Consider the following 24,473-nt stretch of genomic DNA (forward strand, 5'->3'; position numbering starts at 1 on the left):
AGTACTTGCCTTGCAAACAGGGTGTGGAGAAATTCTGAGCGCCTGAAAAGCTGCTTTCTGAGCTGCAGCCTTTGATTTCCCAGTCGTTACCAAGTCATCTAGTGCAGCTGATCACCGAGTTACCAGCCTGCCTGCCAGGCTGCAGTGGGGGCTCGTTAAAGCAAAACGCTGTTAGTGGCACGGTTTCCGCGGCAGGTGAGGCGCTCGGGGCGGCGGTGTGCCTCCGGTGGTTCTCCGCGGGGCTGCTCATGTTGAATCGTTTTTCCGTTTAAACACACGGAGCCGTTGGCCCCTCTCCCGTCAGCGGGAAGCGCTGGGGCGGTCTCGCCGCAGCCGTAGCGGCGTGCGCGCTGCCCGCCCCCGAGACCCCCGCAGCCCGCTGCCAGTGCCGCGCCGGTGCCGCTAGGTGGCGCGCGTGTCCCGCGGCCCCGGGCAGCCCCGGCGGGGAGGGGGCGGAGCGGCGGCCGGGGGCGGGGCGGCGGCTGCCCGGAGCTCAGGCGGGGACCGGCGGCGAGCGGCCGCCGAGGGGATGCTGCGGCCGGGGGAGCGCTCGGAGCCCCGGGCGGGGGCGGCGGCTGCGGAGAGCGGCGCCGGGCGGCTCGCCCTCTGCCTGCCCGGGGAAAAGGTAGGCGCGGGGGGGCAGCCCGTCAGCGGGGGAGCGAGGGGCGGCTGGGGCAGGGGGGGCTGCCTGGGGCCGGGGGCTCCCAGCGGGCAGGGCACCGCCGTCGTGGGGGCACTAACGCCCGGCCGGCGGCTGCCGGGGGCCCGCTCCCCCCGGCCGATGCGGGGGCTGCGGACCCTCCCGCTGGCTGGCGCGGCCTGGCCTCCGGGCCCCGCGCCTGGGGTGCTGTGCTGGGTAAAGTTGAGCTCCTGAACAGCTGAGTAAGTGTTCCCAGGCTCCCTTCCCTAAAACTACTACGGCTGTGATGCTGTTCTGGGTTTTTATTTGGTTTGTTTTGGTTTTGGGTTTTTTTGTGTGGGAGCCAAGTCTGCTGGTGCTGAGGTCAGGAGCGGAGCGGACGATGCGCGGTTTGGGGACCGGAGGGGCGGCTGTCACCCCGGCCTGGCTGCTCCGCTCGGTCCGGATGGGGACGGCGCCGAGGGGCGGCCTGACCTCCCTGGAGGCGGAGGGACGTTGTGAGGTGGCACTTTGCGGGCCAAGACGCCCCCCCCCCCCCCCCGCCCAGCCGCCCCCCAGAAACGAGGGGAAGGCTGCACCAGCTGAGCTGGGCTCCCGGGAGCATCGCCCCTCCTGGCCTGCAGCAGCTCCTGTCCCACCGCAGCCTGGAGGTGACAGGAATAACGTTCTCTTTGGGTAGATCATTTAAAACTGCCTCTTGTCGAGATAAAAAACACTCCTAAATCAGTCTTTAAACAGCTTCCGCTTACCTCCTTCCTTCGTTTTGGCAGTAAAATGTGATTTATTTTTGTTTCCAAGAAAAAAAAAAAGGGGAAACTCTTGATCAGTTTCACTGTTCAGAGAATTATTTTGCCTGTGCCTCTCCCTTGACATCACCACTCCATCGGTTCCATCTCTCCATACGTGGTTATCTATGATTTGCAATAAGTCAGACCACTCACACGCATCCAGATCTTGGTATCTTTGTTCTGGTTTTCTGTTCAGCATTTTCACGGAGATGATACAATGCTTAGTCAGTGATACCCACATAACTTTCACGTAGTTAAACCACTCGCAGCTTTTTGTCTTACTTCTGGATTAGGATCTACTCTATTAGTCATCTACACATCTGTAGCAGGTCAGAAGCAAGTACCGTTAATGTTTTATTTTAATGTTAATTGTTAATTAAAAAAATGAATTTTCAAGCTCGATTAAGGTGACATTTCAAAGTGTACTTAGTAGGGAATATGTTTTATTAAAGAATTAGTTCACATCAGCCAGATTCTGTTGGTTTTATCAAGTGCCCCTCATACTGGTGTTAAATAAGAAATAAAGAAGACCTGGCAGTTAATAAACCAAGTTTCCTGTATAGCATTGTATGGCAGACTATGTATTTTTGTAACTGAGTACCAAGCCTGCTAGTTCTTACAAGGAATAGAGAAACAACTTAGGTTCTGTGCTACTTGCAAGTCATTAGGTTTCCTCCAGGCATCTTCAGCTGAAACTTAACACCTGTTTTAATACTGATCTCTCTTGATTCTTGCACAGATTGGTAGCTTGCTCAAAGCAGCAATTCAGGTACTTTCCTGCTTGAGGATTAATCGCAGCTTTTGTGGAAGCATCTTCTTAAGTGTCTCTTCCTATGGGCCTTGCCTTGCTAGCTTAGCTCTGTCACATATCACAGCATTGTGGAAATCAGAGCGAGGGCTTTCAGTTCCTTTTCACAATGAGTTGCCTTAGTTTTGCATTTTTAAAATTTTGTAATTAGCAGTAACAATTTCCTCTAGCATATAACTCCTAATTTTCATTATGATTTTTCATTTTGTGTAGCCGTTGTACCAAATAAGACTACAATAATGATGAATGCAAAATAAAGTATTTGTATAGTCCGGTAGAGAATATTGCTAGGTGAATGCTTTCGAGCATATGCTGCATGTCATAATGTTATTCTGCCTTGGCTTGAATGTATCCTGTAAATAGCTGTAAAAGACTAGTTTTGCCATTGAAATACACTTGCCATTCTGTTCTTCTTGTTTCCCTTGTACACTGATTTTTTTTTTCCCTTTGTAGAGTTTTTTGGTTGGTTGGGGTTTGTTTTTTTTTCAGTATTTTGAAGCTGGCATAGGAGGATATTATACTGAAGAACCTGTTAATTTTCAGCAATATTGAAATGTTCCAGCTGGAGTCTCTAATATTATAAAGAGCTGTGTGGTTTTCTGGTTTGGCTATTTTTAAAGTTCTCTATGCCTACCTCTTTGTCTTAATGACATGCTAGGAGAGCACTTCAAATTCCAACAAAGGCAGGTTTCCTTTTTAAGTGAAAGAAGGCTTTTTGGAAAACTTTGTAGAAGAGATTTAGTGCTGAATTTTCTTTTTTCCTGTTCCTTAATGAAGTGTGACAAGTTAAACACTATATTCGTTATCTCGTGGGCCTGAACAGCTGACGATATAAAATACCTGACCCAAATCTTTTTATCAAGGAGTGAGCTTGGTATAAACCCCCCCCCCCAAAAAAAAAAAAAAAAATCCTTGGGAAAAGCAGGTAAATTGTCATAAGGTTGAGTAAGAGCATAATGCTGAGGCAAAATGAAAGGAGTGATAAGGGGGAGTTACAAAAGCGTATTTTATCTCAGGCTTGGAGTAAAGAGGGAGGAGATTGCTGCCAAGAAACAAAGACATTTAAAGGGAAGTGGTGAGAAAAGGATATTACTATAGGTGCAGTATATACTACATAAAATAAAGTCTGAAAGGAAAGCTAACCTCAAAGCTAGACTGCATATTTTTCCAAGTTACAAAATGAAATAATGGTTTTAATTTTGTTTTGTTTTCTTTCCATAAATAAACAGGAGAATCAACAGTGGATATATGGGAACATTAAAATGCCATCTGGAAGTGGTGCTGTTATGCCTTTGGCTAAAGTTTCGTGATAAGTTATCACTGCTATTGAAAGATCCAACGTGTCTTCCTCTTGTTACCTGTTTTCTTTCTTGGTGTTAGCAGTAACACGGCTGTGTAATGAAATGAGTCAAACTGATCTGAGCTAAAATGACTGGCAAAGACATTAATAGTTAGTTTTCAACCCAGAGCAATTTCCTGATTCATTCCACTTTGAATGTCTGTCTTTTCACATGCAAAGAAAGGGTTGTCTTTAGGCCCGTGAGTGATAGAAAAGGGTAGACTACTTTTCTTGCCTATACCAGCTTATATAATTTTAAAGTGATCGTGAAATTACAGTCTTAACTAAGAAAGACTTGTCACCCATGTATTTTCACCATAACTTTGAAATGTGTTCAGTGGGCTTTATTTCAGATCTTAATGATAAGTATACAGTGAGTTCTGTAATCACCTGGAAAGAGCTTGTATGGTCTGTTTAGTAAGTACCTAATTACAGATGATGGTAAATATATTGTTGATACTGCAATTTGCAAGAGGCCCCTTTTAACCATTTCAGAAGGTGTCTTAAGTACATTGAGCCCATAGAATTTTGTTTTTCTCTTTTGCAATTCATATGGAACTGCTAAGTATTTGTGGTTGAGTCTTTGTTAAACATAGTATTTTGGCTTTTTATGCCTAGTGTGTTTTTATAGTAGCATGCCTTGAAGAAATAGTGTTAAGTGGTTTGTTTGCATCTATTTTTCTATTGTTGCTTACTATTGTTGTCTTCTGTTATGTTTCAGGCTATGTAACACTCTTTAAAGATTAAGGACTGTGATTCTGTTTTGAATTAACTTATTCTCAGTGGTGTCAATAAACTTTGCTTCTGTCCCCTAACACATGCTACTCCAACGTTTGAATCTTTATGAACATTATGAATGCAAGATGCTCACAGTAGATATTAGAAGGGCTAGTAATGTCAGCAAGCTACCTGCCTCAAGTGTGTCTGCAACTTTAGTCAGAGGAGGATAGCAACCTGTACACCGAACGCAACTTCTTTAAATGGATGTTTCTTTAATGCATCATCTGTCCAATTAGTGGAATTTATACCTGCTGTACCAGTCATGCATTTAATGATTGCTACCATTAAACAGCCTTTTTGAAGCTGTAAGTTTGATACCAGTTTTGGACTATCTCTTTAAGCCAACTGTGCTAGTCCTGAACATGAGGCTGTGTTAGTGGCTTCAGGCCTGTGAAGCTGACTGCACAGACTTGCCAAGAAATGTCGGGAGTTTGATAGAATTGTTCTGTAGACCATCTGATGCTTGCACCACCCACTGAGATTGCTCTGCTGTAAAATACACTTAACAAAAAAGCTAGCAATTATGTTTCTTGGCCTTACGAAGACTTCAAGAAATCAGACTGTCAGATTCAATGCTTACAAGTTTTTCACAAACATATAACAGTAACATGAAATCACTGGGACATCTTTCTTATTTGTAAAGAATGCGTTTTTCTGTTGCGTAGCAGTGCTCTTTCCAGAGTTAGCCTATGTGCAGTGGGGAGGAAGAGCGCTCTTTCCTTCTGAGGAGAAATTAGGTGTGGAAATTCTGTTCCTTTATTTAAGCATGCAAAGGAACAGCAGAAGGAAAACAGCTTTTCCACACAGAAATCTTTACTTCAGATAGACATGGAACAGATTGTTAGGGGATGTAAACTTGTGTTAGCACCACTGAAATCCATGCATTGATTTACAGCATCTATGGATCCTTCCTGATAAACCTGTGGAGTACCATGTGTCTTGAGGTTTCTTCTGTCCAGATACATCCACAAAAAAGAGGCAGTGAAACTTTTGTGGGTAGATTCTTAAATCTTGTATAAGTGAAATTACAGCGTGAATATAATAATGTGATAGTTTTTGCCACCATGAAGACTTCACACAGAGTTCATGAGACACAAGCATCTTGGGAAATAACTTTAATAGGCTAACAGGTGTGGTCACTAGGCTGATGAAGGGGTCAGCTGCTAAGAATTTCTCTGAGACAATACATACCAGTGTTGCTGTAAGATAGTGAGAGGGTTTTTGGGCTAAGTTGGGTCACATTCCTGCTATTCAGAACATGGCCTGAGCTCATATCTTCATTCTACTGAACAGGTATTTATCCTCAGCACACATTATGTCTTATATGTGCTCATGCATGTTTGCCCTTGTGAAAACAGCTGCTATTTCTTCCATGTGCTTAAGGCTTTTTTCTTCTTCCTTCTCCTTTGTGATAGCATAATTTGTTCTTTCTAGTTTTTAAATGACTGTCCTAGAAGTGACGAGGAGTTGAGCCCTTCCCTCACTTGCATGATTGGAGACCTCCCAGAACAGCACGCTCACTTTACATGGTGGTTTTGGTCTCCTGGCTTCGTGTGATTGCTCCCTGGCTGGCTTCTAACAGCCTTTTCAGAACACCCTTTCTAGAGTGGTGTGTGTAATTTGTTGTCCTGTTAGTAACTCGCATTTCTCTTTTGATCCTCCTCTCTGGTTCTCTGGCAAAAGGCTTTTGCCTTCCCTATTGCTGCCATCTTGGCATCGGTGCAGAAGCTGCCTCCAGGAGTACCTCCATATCTGACACGGCTCCCTCAAATCTGTCCCGTTGCAGAAGTTGGCTGCAAATACATCTCCAGAGGCATAACAACACCTCCTTTGAGCTGGAAAGTTAATCCAGGCTCTGTAGAGAATGACGTTTGCTCCACTTACGTGGAACAGGTTTTATAACATAAGAGGAGTTGTGTACCAGTGACCACCTTCAGTCCATGCCAAGTGCAGTCTTTGGGGTGAACTTAAATGTGTGCTGCTCTTAATGTTTGCTTTAATGTAAATCACGAGTCTAGTATATTCCATTCTACCCCTTGCTGACAAAGTACATTTCTCCTCTTACCTATTCTTCTTCTTCTGGCACCCTTTCTTCTATCTAATGACTTCACATGATAGCAACTCCTTTTGCTGTATTGTTCCCAACAAGAGTGACCGGACCTGTTTTGGGAGGTTCTTGGGCACTTTTAGAATGGCGAAAAGGATCCTGGAGTTAGCCCAACTGCTGGATTGATAACTGTGATTTGAATTTTGGAGGTGACGCAGGTTTCCTTAATTTTATTACCAGGTGAAAGGATAATAAACTTCATTTAGGAGCAAGATCATTCATTACAGCCCAGATGAAAAATTATAAAAAGGTCTGCTAAGGCAACTCTTGCTCTTCTTGTTCTGATATTACGATGGCCATTTAAGCAAAGTAGGCCCAACAAATGGGACAACTTCCCTGTGTTTGGTTTTATTTAAGAAAAAGAGGTTTTCATCAGGTTCATTATTGTAATTTTGGAGAATGAGATGTGATTAGGACAGGAGGATAGATACAGGACTTTGAAAACTATTTAAATTACAGTGCAAATGCAGGACTTGGGGTGGCCTTTGAATTTTACTGATTTCCATTTCCTGCATTTTAACTCTGGTTATTCTGCATTTCAAAATACGCTCAGAACAGAAGCTTTTTTCTCCTTGCAGTTACAGTTCTTTACTGAGATTTTATAAACAAGTCTTCAACTCTAAACTTCAGTTAAGAGTGAGACTCTATCAGCGTTTGTCACCTGCAGACGCGGGAATGCCTGGGCTTTTGGCTTTAGGCAGACACTGCTGTAGCTGTTGAGAGTTCTTCTGGGTTCTGAATGTGGGCTCTGTTTCTGATACTAGAAAACCATTTCAGTAGCTGTCCAAAACTGCCCTCGGAGCTGCTTTTGGTTTTCTTTCCATGTTCTCTCTGCTTCAGAATAGTCTAAGTGGTTTGTTGGGTTGTTGTTTTCTTTGAGTGTTTTGTTTTGTTTTGTTTTTCTTTTAGGTATTTGCTGAAGGGCTGGGGTTTTGGGGGGGTTTCACCCAGTTTTCTGTTGGTGAATAAGGCAAACCATAACTTCAAATTGACTTTTGTAAATCCCACTTTGTTGTTACATCCAAGTCAAGCGTTAGAATAAACTTTTTGGTTTCAGAACTCAAGCGAGATGCTTGGAAAGGAGCTTTTGCTGAGATAACACATTGACATTCTACGTTTAGAAGCCTACTGGCAGAAAAGTGATGGGATCTAGACCCTGACCCCCACGCTGAGGGGGGCGCTGGGGACATCCTCTGTCGCCGATGGGTCACCTCCCAGGGTGGGGGTGGCGAGGGCCTCCCGGAGCCCCCACGGTCAGCATTCCTCAATATAATGAATTCTCTGCGTTTGGTGAGTTGGTGATATGGCGCTGGCCTGAAACCTCCCCAGCTCGGCCTGGGCCGCCCGCGGGGCGGGCAGGAGAGGCCAAGGTGCGGGGCCCGGCCACTGCCAGGCGGCCCCAGCCTGGGCTCTGCCACTGTGTGGTGGTTTTTTTCTCCCCCTCAGGTGCAAGAAACGGAGGAGATGACAGAGGAGCTGTTGGGGCGGCCGGACGGGTTCTGCGGGATAACGGCCGCGGTACGTGCCGCGGGCCCCGCCGGCGGGCGGCGCGCGGGGCGGCCATCTTGGCAGCGCGGCCGCCGCGGGGAGGGCTGGGGCGCTGCGCGCGCAGCGGGGCGCCGTGCCCGCCAGGTGGCGCTGGGGCGCGCGCGGCCGGCCCCCCCCTCCGCCTCCGCCCTCCCCCCGCGGGCGCCGCCGCGCCGTGAGGCGGGTGCAGGTGGTGGCGCCGTGAGGGGGCGGCTGGCGGCCGCGCTGCGGTGGCGCGGTCCGGGGCCTGCCGGTAGTCGGCGTTTGCCGCGGTCCCTTCCGTTGCCCTGGCTGCGCGGCGGCCCGTCCCAAAAGGCTGCCGGGCGGCCTTGGGGCGGTAGGCAGGCCGAGGTGGGGACGGCCGCCTTGCCCTCGCCTCGCCCCGCCGGCTCCAGGTGCGGGCCTCCTGTGCTGGGTGCCCGCAAACCCCCGCGCTAGGTGTGTCTTCAGGGCCTGCAGCCGGGGTGTGAGAGAGAGGTTGATGTGGGTGGCATAACTGAGTGGGGAATGCTGCTTGATGGCGGGGTTGTGACCCATGTGCTGTGCAGCGTGTGGCACACCGGCTGTCGTCACCATTGGCACTACCTAATTGTGTGGATGAGCACTTAGAGCAACAGGTATGCGCTGCTGCGCTTACCCGGGCGTTCTGCAAACAGCAGAAGGCTGTGCAGGTCACCGTGGTCATCTAAAAGTAACAAACGTGAAGTAGAGAAACTTCCCTCTCAAATCATTGGTGCACAGACCACCTCGCCTTCTGCTATGACCTACCACAACATTTGTCTTCGATCTTCGCACATCTTGTGACATGGGCGACTGCAGTGGTCACTAATGATGCGCTCCTAACGGCAAGTAGTGACCAGCCAAGGTCTCCTCCGGGACTTGTTGCCCATGAGCTATTCTTCTGATGATTCTTAGCAACTGCATAAATAAATGGAGAGGGACAGGATAAAGTGAAGTAGCTAAAAAAAAATGATGTGGCCGATGTTTCTGAGGAGGTTGAAAAGCAGCTTCCTGGCTTTATTCTTACCAGCTTCAGTGCAAACAAAAGATATTGGAGTGCTGGCCTTTCTGCACGCTGTCTTCTGTCCTCAGAACAAATGTCAATATTGCCTCCTCAGCATCTTTCCACTTTTCTGTTAATGTATCCCAGTGTTACTTGGAGAAATGTTGTGCTTGCACTCCAGGACAGAACTCATTAAGTCATAAGCAGTCTGGTATGGGCTGCAAGAACCCATTGAAAAACCAAATTAGCCTGTTGGACACAGTTCATGCAAAATATTACCAGCTAACTAACAATTATTATTATTTGGTTATGGGACATCTTTCTTGCACCTTCAATGTGAATTCTGCTCAAGAGAAGTGAGGCCATCATCCTTGTTCTAGGCAAATCAGTCAGCAATATAATCAGTGATTAATCTTTTTTTGACTTCTGTCAGAAGTTTCTGGTTTTGTCATTGGCATGTCTTGCTTATGGAAAGGAGGCATGATTGCTTCCAGGAGGAAGTGACATAGAATGGAAAGAAACAAAAGCTTGGCTCATCAAAGTCTCCTATGGTTAGTAGGGGACTTAAAAGGAGAAATAGCTGTCTTGTAAGAATGGTTCAGGATTAGTGGCTGTTTAAGCAGTTCTTTTTCCATTCAGCTTTTGACAAAAATAGCTGTAAAGGAGCATGTGAACCTCAGAGCATGCAGTCTATTTTTTGATACGTCTTGGCTTACATTTGTCAGCTTTAGATTCTCTAGTAGGGCACACTTAGTCTGTGCAACAATGCAGAATAGAAGAGATTGGTTTCTTGGGCCAAAAAATCCTTTGAGTTCATTCCTGAAAGGTGATGATTGCTTCAGTGATAAGACATTGCCTGCTCAAAGCAAGTGGTTTGAATCAATAACTCTTCACTGTTGATTGTATTCTGTCTGATTTACTACGAAGTTCATTCACTCAGTTCTTCTCTTTGGGAGCTTTTGCTAAGAATTTGTATGTTACGCTTTTTTCCATCAATCAGGCATGCACCTTAGATCTTTGACTCCAATATGGGGAAGATGGTTAGCTTGTTCAGATGGATCCAGTGAGCTTTCAAACCTCCTTTGAGACTTCTCTTGCCCACCTTTTCTACAAAAACCACTAACCTAGTTTCAATACATTATCTTTGCATTGCCCCTGAAAACATTTTTCCACAACCTGCAGGCTGTGAATAATTCCCTGGTATGCAGATTGTTGACCTTATCTGGGAATATCAAAGCAGTGCAGTCAGTGTGCTGATTCTGTGGCTTTCTATCTAGTACCTACAATGTAAGGTTCCTTTACACAGCGCATCAAGTGGTATCTGGGAATCTGATAAATTAATGTGTCTAAACTGATTCCAGTTCTGTGCCTAGCAATAATCTGGTCTTTTGTCTATGCCAACAAAAGGTGAGGGGAATCTTGTGTTTTTCAGATGAGCACTCAGCAAAGTATTTATATGGAGGAATTTGGCTTCTCCTCTTTGATTGTGCTGCTGCTTTTCACTTGCAAGTACTTTTGATGCATATTGAATATTGCAATGAGGAAGAACCTGGATTCTCAGTGCTAGGAAGATAAAATGCTGTTTCCGGTGTCATACTGTTGTACCTGGCTAGCCACAGCATGGCACAGCACTTAAAATGGACACTTGTACAACAGGTAAGTTACAATGACAAGGTACATATGTACAGTTCAGCGTGGCTCACACCTACCATGGAAGGAGCATCTCGTAATGAAAAGATCATGCTAGAAGAATTTGCATGACAGTTATTTAACTTTTTGTGATGTCTTTTTTAGAACACTGACTTAATGTCTTTTAAGTGGCTTCACAGCCTGTCGAGTATAATTATCAAATTGCGTTTTTTAACTGAGCTATGATTTGAACCAGTGACATGAAAGCAAAAAAAATTCATTGTAATAACCACACTCTCATATATGCCGTTGTCATATTGTTTTCATGGGTCATTGTTGGTTACCTTTTTAGGTACGATTCTTTGTGCTTCTTGTATATCTTAAAACATGTTGAAAAATATATCTATTCAGACATGCGCAGCTGGTTTAGTTACATTTGTAAAACCACGGGTTAGTGATTCTCAAGCCATTGAACCTTCCTGCAGAACTTGCCTCAGGGAAATGATGTGTTTGTAAATCTCACTTTATTGTGGTTCCTCAGAGGAGCTTCTAACTGCTTATCTTTGTCTTGTGGAGTTACAGTCTGGGAATCTCCTCCCTGAGGCCCTAGGTGTGAAACCAGGTTTCATCACAGGGGAGAAAAGAGGAAGAGTTTATTTTGTTTGGTTTGTTGTGGCTAGGGTTTGCTAGCTTCTCAGCAAAATACCAACTTGTTTTTTCTTTTCTTACCACTGAGCTGCTCAGTGTACAGTGGTTACTTTTACTCATGATCCTTTCTTGTTACTCAGTGTTAACATATGGGATCAAAGACGAAAAAAGAATATAGAGAGATCCTTTCAAAAAAGTCCCTGTGACAACTAGAATTTGCACAATATCTTTGACTTCTGGCTCCAGCTCTTTTTTAATTTTCTTTTCCTGAAAAGTAATTGTTTTTATAAAATACAAAATAACAAGAAGCTGTGCTTGTGGTACAGACTGAACTGCGGTGGATGCAAGAGTTAGGTCTCACTGCCCTACAGTGTGCTGTTCCTGGTTGGTGTTCTAATTCATCATGCATACTCTGGTTGTGCTGTCTCCTAACTGATTTTGGTGCTGTTGGTTTGCTACCTTCTTGAGTTTAGTCTCGCTGGTTTGAATTAGAAGACAAAGCTCAATCAAACCTTCCCTCCTCACCCCTTCCTCCAATTAGCATAGTAAAACCTAGTAAGAGGAATACAAGTTTTTTCCCCGTGGACTGCTGTGCTCTGGTGCTTGTGCTGAGCACTCAGCTAAATCTTCAGTAAGATAAAGTAAAATACATTGCACAAGTGGAAATAAATTTTGTTTTATAATGTGGGGTTTCAGACCAGTCCTGCTTTCTCTGGCTCATGAGAGGCTGCTGTACCAAGAGAGTAATTTCCCTTTGTCATGTGCTGACTCCTCTTGAACTCCTCTGTCGCTGTGGTTCTGCAGACTGCTGCAGAATGACTCTTCTTGAATCATATTTGCATATCATTTCCTTTCATCACAGGCTGCTTGCTGGAAGATCAGCTCTCCTGTGTCTTGTATTGGTCGTTTGCTTTTACCCTCAAAAGAAGATGGTTTAGATTTGTTCCATGTCTGCTCTGACCTTATTGTGTTGGTAGCTTTTGTAATGGGTCTGTACAACATCTCTCTCCTGCTATGTCCCAAGCCGTGTTTATATTTACAGTAGTTACCTACCATTTAGCTGAAAGAGTGTTTTTTCCCTAGTTCTTTCTCAGATGAACATTAGGAAACAAGTTTGTTACCATATTTTTGGAAATTCCAGGCTCAAGTTTTGATCTCAATTAGTTTACCTGAGTATGAAACTCACCTCAGACAGATCACCAGTCTATTTTCACATGGGCTTTATTATAGAGGAGGATGAGGGCTGCCTACTGTTGACCCAAAAGAATTCAATAGAACAAACCTGGAATTCATCTGGTTTTATTATGTGTTCATGCTGTATTTTTATTTAACATTAGGAAATATAAGTCAGACTCCATTCACAGGGATCCTGCCCGAGTGTCTATGCGCACTTTCTGTTGGATATAAAGTACTTACTGTAAAGATAACAGAGTGTGTCTGTGTATACAGTTATGTCACTGCTGGGGGAGGTGTCCGTGTATGTATCTGGTGGATGTAGTGCTGAGACTGGTAATACAGGAAGATACTGTTGGTTTATTTACAATATAAAGCTACTACTATTTTGATATGTTGTTTGATCTCCTATTACAGAACACACGTAGCACTATAAAAGCACTTGATCTGCATGTACTTATTCTGGTAATAATAATACCATAAAACCTTACTGTGAGTAATTTTGTATGTATATGGCTTTGTTTATACTCAGCTTTTAAAAACACAACTTCTTTTAAAAAAACCCAAATACACAAACAAGTCATATGGTAATCAGTAAAATGTTTGAGTACTTGTTAGAGTTTATAAGCATGGTCCGTGGATTAAATGATTTATAGCAGGCATTTATGCTTTATTTGAATTCTGGATTAAATCTCAAAATGCTCAGAAAATTCCCTGCAGTATGAGCCCAATGCCAGATTCTCACCGTTCTAGCTAAAAGATCCTTACTCTTCCCTATGAAGTTGAAAGAAGAATGTCTTCTAGCTTGGTGTTTGGGTCAAAAATATCTTTTGAAGGGACCCTTGTTCCTCTGTATTCTTTAAGTCTATTACAATTTTAGGAAGGACAGCTTTAATCCAGAAGTGAACCAAGACCTCCTATACTCTATTGTAGTTGAGAAAGAAAAGTTGTATATAAGCGGGCTCAGCTGCCTCTCTTACTTTTCTTGTCAAAGGTTGCTGCTGTTTTACAAATTAAAATGACTATTTAGGTGTTAGTGGAGGTTTTCTTGGGTTTGCTTTTATCTTTCCTTTCAGAGAGCTTTTCCCAATTCTTGTCTTATCCATCATTTTTTGGCTTGTACATTCCATTAGCTGTAATGCTTTGTTTGGAGGTATATCTACTGCCACCTAACAAAATAGTGGTAGCTGTTCCTGTAGGAAATTGGGTAATTCTTGCTAACACAACACTTAGCAGGATTTCAGATAAGGTTCAGACTTTGGTATGGATATGAGAAACAAGCTTGGTTGTAGTAGGTAACAAATTAAAATATAATCCTTCCTGTATTGGGACACTTAAGTGTTGTGGAAGCGGGCAGGGACTAGGGAGCAGAAGCTGCCTCTGAGATGCCCGTGCTATAATGTTGTGCGTAGAGTCTTGCTCTCCCGAGAACTCTAGCCCTGAGCCCCTGCTGAAGGCAAGATTCTAGAAGCGGTGTACTCAGAGAACAGACTGTTTCCCAAAACTGATTGATAAGTATTGTGAGTTAGCTCTTCTCCAATAAAATCAAAGAATGATGGATGATATAGAGGCAGTTTTCATTTTAAATCTGTTGTTACCTGTCATGTCTACAATGTTTCATCATAGAAAGTAGATGATCTCCTGGGAGTAGTGTGGAAATTTGGGGAGAAGAGGGAAGGATCTGATTACAGTTTTGATTTGGAAGTCCTGACACCTACTATTGGGTTTTTCTTGTTGTTTCATGAATTACTTGAAAAAGTAACTTATTTTCCGAATCTGTACTTTCTAACATACTGCAAAAGGGCCCTTGTGATGTCTATTTTGAGTATGTATTTTTTGAAATATTCAAGTGAAAGATAACAGTGAAGTGAAAAAAAATAGTGTAGCGTTTATCTTCAGGATTTGTCCTCATGTGAGATACTTTTTTTTCATGCAGACTAGAAGTGATACATCAGAGATTCTGGACGAGACCATTCTTCTCATTAAAGACAAGGTGGTGGAAATGAACCGCATCTATGCCAAAGTTGATAAATTAGAGGTTTGTTCATTGCATTAAAAAATTTACATTCTTTTTTTTATGTGTTTCGTAGGTTAAAAGTCCAGGTATTTATATGGAGCACTCAGATGTTTATGGCTCTCTGTTGTCTTATGTTTGTTTTTAAATCAGTGTGTTTACCCATGGTTCAGCAGGTATAAGTGTTTATGGTTTTGGAACATCACTGAGTAATTTATTGCTGTGGATTCCACAATTTCTAATGGTATATTAAAAGCATTAGTTGTGGTTTTAGTGTTAATAATAATGCCAATAATATTAATTTGTTTTTGTGACTTGAAAGAGTATCTGTGGAACCATTTATAACTTCAAAAATTCAAGTCACACCCAGCTGGACATACCTGTTTTAAGTTGTTGATGATTGTCTTATGTAGAAGTGGAGAAATCTCTGAGCTCCTGTCTTCTGTTGTGTCTGTTTTGGTGTTCATTGTATCCTGAATGAGGGAAGCCAGTATGACTCACTAAGATGATGCCCTCACCATATTTAGTAAGCAGTATGTTAAAATTTGTGTCAACTGAGGGCAAGTTTGCCTCTGGGAGAAATGTAATGGAAACATGACGAGATAAATTGTGTAGTGTTTAAAATCAGTTCTAACAGACTCAAAGTGAAAGAAACCAAGTGTTTGTGGCATTAAATCCAAATAGGCAGTTCTTAAGCTTCAGGCTGTACCCCTGTACAAACTAATATCCTCTGGTAAGGTTTATTACACTGGAAGGGACAGGGCAATTGACTTAGTGTGCAGCCAGTTTTCTTTAAATGCAATTCATTTTTTGTGGTTTGCGTTTTTATACCTACATTTGATAACAGACTTATGAAGCCACTTCATATTTTAAGGCCTTACACAGCACTAGGAGAAGGCTTTAAACAGGAAATTGAGGCAAGGCATTTTAGAACAAAAGTGGGAGTCAACTGTTAACCTCTTTAGAAACCTACCTAGTTTTCAGCATACTTGACAATTTGGCCATACTTAATATACTTAAGCTAGGACTTAAAAAATGGCTAACTATATCAGGTTCCAAAACAACTGTTTCTGCAAGTCTCACCCATTTAGATCTTTTTTGCAAATTCCATGCTTATAGGTGGTTGGGATTTTCAGGGGGAGTGTGTGGTGGGGGTGTTTTTGTCTTTGAACAGGAAACTAAAATTAAAACTCTAAGCAATTACTTGTGCCAAAAGTATGGTAAGCAACAGGGCTTCTTACTGCTTTTTTTTGCCTCCAAGACAGGGAAGGGAAAAAACCCCAACCCTTCCTGACCCCATTCCCTTAAATATAAGGATAAGCCTTATATATAAGGTATAGCTGTAAGGACATAGTAATCTGGAGTATGGAGAAAACACCAGTCTTTCCTAGGCTACAGGTTGTCCTTGAATAATACAGCAGAATTTTGTTGAGAGGCTTTTTTTTTTGTGGTTATCAAAGGAGGATGACACCTGATTGGCTAGGAATCAGTTTTTCTACCTGGAATGACAATCATCTTAGAGCACAAGGTTAAACTGGCAATTTGAGCGGTAGTTAGTGTTTTAATTGGAACTTTAAAAGTTAAAGCTTAGCATTCATGGGGATTTTCAAGGGAGAAATTAACTTGTACGACCAGGAGTAGAACAGGAAAGGACTGTTGTGTAATGGTTATATAGGATGAGAATCTGCTGGGGTTTAATTTTGATGTTGCCACTGTGGTACATTTTGGGCAATTAATTTACCTGCTGATCCTCACTTTCCCTATCTCTAAAAGCAGCAGTATTCAACTTCGGGACTGGGGGGTAGAAGGGAGAGAAGCTTAATCATTAATAGAAAGTATCAAAACTCTTTACAAACTGTTCTATATTTTAACGAATAAATACTGTGCTCTTTCTAGTTGACTTTGCTTTATGGCTCACATTTCAACCGTAACTGATCACATGTATATTTTAGGTCAGTTATTCCTGACCTTTTTTAGCTCAAATCACCTGTTGTTATCTTTTTCTCTGCTGTCTACTCCTTCCTACCACTTTGGCCACTTTTTCACTCCCACCAGTAGTAGCAGCCTCTTTGTGGTTTTGAAGAGCTTTTCACCTCACTGCTGAAACTTTGCCAGACCTTTAGACACTATGCAAGCGCTTACATACTCTGCATGCTGAAAAGGGAGCTCAAGTCTGCCCTTAGGTAAGGAGAAAAAATAGCCTTAGATCATGACCAGTGGTCCTTCTCATGGCTATAAACATCTGTAGTTCACTTCTGAGTATGTGCCCCTTGGTTATTTATATTAGCAATAGTGCACTCTGAAATCTTGTTAAAGTTTTCTCTTCAACTTTGATCTCTAGCTAGGATCATGTGGAAAGCCGGTGCATGTGCTTTTAATTTTCATTAGGTGTTTTTCCTCTCTCCATAGGCATTTGTTAAAATGGTTGCACACCACGTTTCCTTCCTAGAAGAGCAAGTACTTGAAGCAGAGAAGAGCCACAGCACCTTTCTTAATACTGTTTGCAAATTATTTCAGTGTGCAACTATCTCGTCATTTAAAAATGTATTTTTCAAGTTGCTTCCAGCAGATGGGAAAGTGGTGTTAAATATCATTTCTGTATCAAATGTGGCCTTACAGCAGATTTAAGTGGTATAAAAGAACTAGCTTCAGTTTGCTTCTGTAAAGGGATATTTTTTTTTTACATTTTTAAAAATTTTCAATAATTTTCGGGTTTTTTTTGAAGGGATGCTGCTTAGATATTGAATAGTTTCAGCAGTAATTTTTGAAGATCTGTATATTTTGCTCCTGAATGAAAGGATTTTCTCTGTACGTGTATATGCAAATAGAAAGCTTGTTATGCGTCATCTTGCAGTGAGACACCTGAGCATAGATTGTTCTTTCTATTTAGTCTTTGGTTTTATGTCAATTACGTCAAAATTACGTTATAGGGTCATCCATGGATGAGCACTAGAGGAGGGTGAGAACTCTTTCAGTGAGTTTTAGTGATATTTGCTCATAGAAGAATGTTGAGAGTCAGGGATAATGAGATCTGGTGACTTGAGGAAGCTTTACATAGTCTTCATCCTTTCTGTCCCTGTTCTTTTCCAAGAATGTCTTTGTACCGCTTACTTTTACACTCTGTTTTCCTTCTCTGAGTTCCCAGGTCATTCTCTAAATCTGTTGTTTCCCCAGCAATTTGTCATAATATACAGTTAGCCTTAACTGAATTCATCCCTTCCGTTCCTCCTTCTCCATCTTCATGTGGTATCCACCATGTGTTCAGTGTTAGTGTATCTCTATCAGGATCCTTGTTCTGGTCTCAACTACTTCCCTGCTTTCTTTTGTTCCTTCTTCGTTTCTGCCATTATGTTTCCTTCCTCATTTTCTTCCAAGGGGCTTCTGTACCCGTATGCATAATACTGGGTAGGCAATAATACACAGGTGTCAGTGATCATGTAGGTGAAGCTGAACCACTTCAGATTTTTGTCTGGTGTGATAGCAAGCTCTGGAAGCTTCAGTTGCAGGAGAAGTCCAGTTCGGTTTCTGCAGATCCCAGACAAACTTTAACTGCTTAAAGGGAATAATGAATATTCAGTCTGGTTAACAGAGGTGTGGACAGGAGATTGACAGCTGAAGAAGAAATCGGTATGCACCAACTCTAGTGAATCTTTAGAAAACCACAGTTTATACAGACTCAGTAAAGAGTTGTAACTTGGCCAAATTTGGTAATATTTTCATAGGAATGGGAAAATATGTCCTGATACGCGGGTAGTTTACTGCCAACTTAAAATCTCTGCTGTAGCTTACGAAGGCATTGGAGCTTTTCAAAAGAGCTAAACAACACATACTTTTCCATAATTTCATTATCTGAATTGGCTTGGTTTTGTTCCCTGAAACTTTCCAAAAAAGTTAAACCTGCAGCAGATACGCAGTCTGGAAAATATATCAAAGCTGGAAGTTCTGCAAGGTTGGTCTGCCTATACAAATAATGTTGTATAACTGGGACGCCAATAAGAATGTGAAGGCCAGACTGTTTACTCAGAAGCTGGCTTGAGTGGGGCTTGAAGGACAGTATAGTGTTTTCAAATTTTTTTTCCTTATAATTGCAAATTTTGAAATATTGCATAAATGTATATTCATGCTTGCAGGCATCTTGGAATGATAATATTAGTGGACAAAAGAACAAATAGTGAATGGTGTAGCTTCCTACTGTACTGATCTTATCCCTCCCTTCCATTCTTTCCCCCAGAAATAGTAAAACTGGAAAGCATGGCAAGGGAAGTCACAAGGCTGAACACAGAAAAGAAGTTCTCTCTCAGAAATTTTTAAACAGATGAAGACTCAGCTTGAAGGAGGACAGGACAGAGATTTGTGGTTATTCTGTATGTGGAGCAGGTGAGTAGAGAATGATTATGCAGTCCCTCCTGTAATTCAAGTACTAGGGTCATCCAGTGAAATTATCAGCAGGCAGGTTCACAATACAAAAAGGGAGGTACTTACTTTACATGATGTTTTAATATGCCATGGAACTTATGTCCACAGTCTGTTATATATTCCCAAAGCAATCGGACAAATTCATGGGGAAAAAAATCCAGGAATGGATACTAAACAAGGTATTTGTTCTTCAGCCACAAATTCTTGATGACTGGGAAATAAGTCTGTGTATTTACCCTGTAAACCTTTCCCTAGGCAATCCCTTCAATAGGTCACCACTTGAGAGGGATTATTTGGCTGCACAGACCTTTGAATGATTCAGTATAGCTGCTTGTTTATAAATTTGACATTGTGATTGTACTATAAATTCTGGCTCTGAATGGCAATGCTCTGTGTTGATAAGGAGTTACTTCTAGTAGAAGTGTGCAGGAAGGGACCAAATTGTTTAAGAACATCAATGGAGTTTGAATTTCTACAGCAGCTTTCCTCTTGCTTTCACTGTTGCCTGAAACCTAGGAAGATCCCTTCCAACTGTCTTAAGTTTCCATATGCTCTCCAAATCTGATTCTTTCTAGTTGCCCATCCCTTTTCCCCTGTTATGTAGAATGTCACTGCAGAGATGCCCCTTTGCCATCTTTTGCCATTTGAAAATTAGGACCGCCCTGACCATTTTTGTACGTGCGTTTAACTTGTTCTTAAATGATAGTATCCAACTTGTGTATCTTCTCTCCATAGCCTTGGTCAGACTGGGTCAAAAAAGTTTGAGAGTGCCCCTCTCTCTTAGTAGAGTGTGTGCATGTATATGTATTTCAGCTAAGTTTTTTCCTGTTCTAATTAAACATAGATGCTATTTTAATGCAAGGGAAACATCATTCTCAGTGTTTTGCAAATATATTTCAAGGTGCAGAAAAGTCCTGTAATGCTTGTCTTTTTCATCTTTCACTGGTTTTTTTGGGATATTTGGAAAGTTGTTTCATATAGACATCCAGTGCACAGAAACACTGGGAACGATATCTAATCTGTGGGAGAAAACTGTGTAATCAGAATTCACTCTTTGTGTTAGGAATATCCAGATGTGGTCTGAAAAGAAACAACCTTATACTAAATGTAAATGACAAATACGACTAGGTAAGTCTTGACAGGTTGTAAGAACGTAACACCTCCTGAGGGAACAGAACAGAGGAAATAACTTTCTCATGTGAAATTAGTGGCTCTGTGGAAGAAAAGCTTTTCTTCTGCAAAGCTTGAACTTTGTATGGGAGAAACTGTGATTTCAAATATTTTATTCAAAGATGTTATCTGTGCCCTGGCTGAATGGGGTTCAACAATCCTAGATAAAGGACAGGAAATCTATTTTAGAAAACTTCAGCCTGTGGAGTTTAAAAAAACCCTACTAGTATTTTTTCCAATGGAAGAAAACTGAATGTCAGCAACTCATGCTGTTTTGTCATGCATCTTGTGATATCTGGCATTGTCTTAAAGCCAGAAATTTTCTTTCAATGTCATTGGCTGAGGATCTTGTCAAATATTTATTTTTAGAGTAATTTTTAATCCTTGTATAGTTGCAGGGAAAGGCTTATAAAATCATAACCTACAAAAATCCCTCATGCTGATGGTATGAAGAAAAAGTGCATATTTGTTAGATATTTTTGGGGGGAGGCTTTTTGTTATCTATTTCTTTCTACTAATGTTGTTATCTCTAGAACAGCATCTGCTCATCTGAGTTGAGGTTTGCTGTCATGTCTTGGCTAAGGTTCTGGCTAATTTTTTTCCTGACACCTGGGATAGATTCTCATAAATTGAACTGTGAAATTGATAACGAGATACGAAGCATTTTGCGTGTTACTTTCAGTAACGAGCAAAAGTTATTGAGTTATACTGACTGGAGTGTCTAGGAAAGAGACCTGTCCTTAACAGTTATTTTCAGTGGTTACCAGTGTGAAGTGTGGAAGTAGACGCAGGCTGTGGTCTCCGTAGATTGCCAGTAGATTCATTCTCTGAGTGGAGAAAGCTCAGGAGGACTAAGGAGCTCTGTAGAGTTAAGGTTTTACTTAATGTAGAAGACAGCTAGCTGGGTTTGAATTTTCATAAATAAATCTTAATAAAAATAGATCACTGGAGTAAGAAAACTTTCCTGTATTGAGACTTGGCTTTTTTTAAACTTTTGCAGATCGTCCTTCAAATGTAACTTGATGTAAGTTTCAGCTTCTCTATTTGATATATATTGCTGCTTTTTTCTCTTGAAGACTCCAAAGAAGCGCATGTTGGGATTTATGTTACTGTCTTTGCCACTGACAATGTGTGATCACATATATGTCATGCTACTTCTTTGTGGCCTAATTTACCTCACAAGATAATGTTTAGTGTTTCCAAAATGCGATGAGATTTTTCTGACAGCCTTGAAGAAAAATATTTGTTAAATTATTACAAAAACATACCAGATGGGAAAGATGAGAAGACAGAAAATAGAGCAGAGTATTTCAAAACTGGGGGTGTACTGTGTTCATATTTAAAACTCATTAATTTTCAAGTGGTGAATACTATCAGTCTTTTTTTTTTATATATATATATTGGGGAAAATAAAAAAGTATGACATGTACTCAAATATTTAATGTTTAGGACTTTGCCAGCGTGTTCATCTTATTTTACCTGCAGCTATGCTTGAAGTTCATCCAGTCCCATTCTGATTTGGACTGATTCATTAACTGGTTTGGGAGCCCCAGAGAGGTCATACTGGTTCAGTGTTGAGAAAGATAATGCTTAAAGATGGGAAGATCCAAGTGAGGGGATGCAGTAGGCCCATGGCTTTAGCCCTCATTCACCTGCTTCTTTGAGGGAGCCTGCACAGTTCTCCAGGTGAAGCTGATTTCTTGCTAGTTTGCTGAGCCTGACATATATTGGAAAAGCTTGTGAGGGGCTGCAACGCACTGCTTGGACATCAAGCAATGCCGCTGCTTTGGAGGAGCAGATGAGAGTGCTTGGGGCTTTTGAACACTGTGCACAGGAGTAGAAATACACTCATGCACACACCTGTGTATTGAGAACGTCAGGAAGGTGGGGTGGGGAAGTGAGAGTTTGGGCTGGTGGGGTCCAGCAGGCACATGTATGACACTGTTGATAGTAACAATATGTGGTTTTCAACTGTGCATGAACAGAAGTAAAAATACAAAATACTTACTGTTCCCACTTGAATCAGTTTTGTTTGAATGAGCTTTCAAGCAGGTGTAAAAAGTCTTTGCACTAGCAATGTCATTGTTAGACTGTGCGAAGCAGGACAGAACAGTGGCACATCAATAAGGATTTGTGCAGCACATGAGTTACACAGCGATGGGGAGAAATTGTAGTGTAATTGCTGCTCTGTAGAGAGCAGTTGCTGCAAAGGGTCGCTTGTACTAAACAGGTGCCACTTAGGGGAGACATCAGCTTTTAATCGAGCCATCATGCCGAAATGGTTGTGGAAAAAAAATTTCTGCAGTTCATGAGCAACAAAGAAGTTAAAATAACAATCCAGATTCTTTTTTTTTTAATCAGTGCTAAGATTGGCTTCTGACTTCCTGTTCTCTAATAGAAAGGGATTAGGCCCTTTATGTTTTGAAAGAGACTGAGCCAATTCCTGTTGCAAAATTCCAGTACTGAGATCAAATGAATGAATAAAAACAGTTGGGAAAAAGTTGATTTGTCAGAAAGCCACTTTCATTATTTCTTTCGTCTCTTTTCTATGATAGAGTTTGTTTTTAAGCTATAATTGCATCTCACTGACAAAAGCTTCTGGCTACATGTGTAAAGATTTGTGAAATACTGCCTTTCTGTAAGCTGGTGTAATCTGTGCCAGAAAATAGAAACCCAGCCTCTGCATGTAAAGAGCTCCTCCTCCAGAGTGCAGTTTCGGTGACTCTATTGGTTAGTATCGTCGAGCTTTAAATATATTCTGCAGTACATGGTTTACTAGGCTTTGATGCTTGCTTCTGAAAGGCAGGGGGAAAAAGAAATCTTCCTTCAGAAATATTTTATATAACATTTCCCTGTGCAGAGTTAAAGTGAATTAGTTACAGAAAAGATATTAGCTGATGCCAGTGAAATAAGCAGTAAATGTCTCTTCACCTTCCCCTTTTCTTATCCTTTTGGCTGCTCCTGTAAGGAATGCAGCAAGCAGTGGCTACTGCTCACACTATTGATTTAAGCATTTGCATGTTATACATTGCAGTTCTACACTGGCCTGTCTTCTGGGGCAATATAGGATGTCTTCAGTTGTATCAGATTTTCTGTTTGTACTTGCATTTCTGCCTTCCGTGTGAGGCTCTGTGCCATTATATACATTGTGAAACAGGATTGTGTGCATCCATTGTTACAAAACAACGCATGTAAAATACAATTCACGATCCCAGTGGTTCAGGTTCTTATTCATAAACCTGTGCTGTGCTGCTGTCGAGTCTTAAAAAACCAAAAGCAATAACATAATATAAGGTAAAACTTGGCTTCTGTGTCTCTAGCGTGAATGCCCTAGGGCCAGCAGAGCAGGATGGTGTGAAAGATGCTGTTAGGTCCCTTTCTTTGTAGGATTACTTGTCTGGATTTTTCTGACAACATCCCAGTTTCTTTGTTACAGGTGTGCCATTTATACTCCTGGTCTGAAGAGAAATTAACTACATTTTCCAAAACATTAGAATTTTCTTACTAGGAAAGGATGACTGTTTTCCCTGTTTAAAGGTTTCTTTGGTTATACTATTTTTCTCAGTTTATGCTCTGCCACCTATATTTTAAATTCTAGCTGAGACAAAGAAACATACTGCAGATTACATGATGTTAGGGTTAAACACTTCAAGTGGATTGTGATACATTGAGAAATTATTTTCTTGCCAGCCATAGTTGTGGTGAGCTTGTTGGGAACTTTGTTTTACCATATTTCTGTGGATTATTGTTTCCACAGCATGGTATGCTCCTCCACTTATTTCTGTAACCATGTAATATATACTTTTGTAATGGTGTCTCATCAGAGGAATGTCTTTAGAAACTGTGGTCTCAGTGTGACAAAAGCAAAAAAATTCTCTGTTTATTTTGTTCCTATTTTTAATTCTGCACAACAAAAGTTGACCTTTAAAATGATTTTCTGTTTACAAACATTTTACTTAAAAAAAACTTTTCACCCTTTATACTGGGGGCTAGATGGCTTAACTGAGATCGGGGTGCTACATCTTGAAGCACATGATTGACAGTAGTTCCAGGTTCAAACTGCTTTCTGGTTAAACACACGAAACAAAGGGGCAAAAGGAAACACATGCACCATCTTGCTGACGGGAACTGGAGGCATACAGAAATGATATGACTTTGTTATGGTGCTACCATAAATCCACAGTATGGCCTGGCACTACATTGAAGTGTCTGCAGAACCATGACTAGAAAACTCTCTGCATGAAACTTGTTTGCTGAACTATCATAGTGCTTAAGCTTTCCACTTGAAGGCTGTCTTAAAGGATTAAAAAAGGACAAGTGAACAAGGAATCCAGTTTACGACTGGATAAACTAGTACAAGACCCAAGAAGATACTATGAGCTAGTAAAATGTTTAAACAGAAAAATCCTCACTCAAGATACTCCACACAGA

At 41.6% G+C, this 24,473-nt stretch overlaps 1 protein-coding gene across 1 annotated transcript; it reads left to right on the forward strand.

Moving 5' to 3' along the window:
• The first annotated feature begins 470 nt into the window (after positions 1 to 470).
• On the forward strand, positions 471 to 17,084 carry BCAS4 (breast carcinoma amplified sequence 4). The gene is made up of 3 exons (XM_055722547.1): positions 471 to 625; positions 14,379 to 14,480; positions 16,866 to 17,084. The coding sequence occupies exons 1-3, from the start codon at positions 530 to 532 to the stop codon at positions 17,082 to 17,084; spliced, it is 417 nt and encodes a 138-aa protein (XP_055578522.1). The 5' UTR covers positions 471 to 529.
• The last annotated feature ends 7,389 nt before the right edge of the window (positions 17,085 to 24,473 follow it).

The sequence above is a fragment of the Falco cherrug genome, chromosome 10 (genome assembly GCF_023634085.1).
Source record: "Falco cherrug isolate bFalChe1 chromosome 10, bFalChe1.pri, whole genome shotgun sequence".
Classification (NCBI taxonomy): Eukaryota; Metazoa; Chordata; class Aves; order Falconiformes; family Falconidae; genus Falco; species Falco cherrug.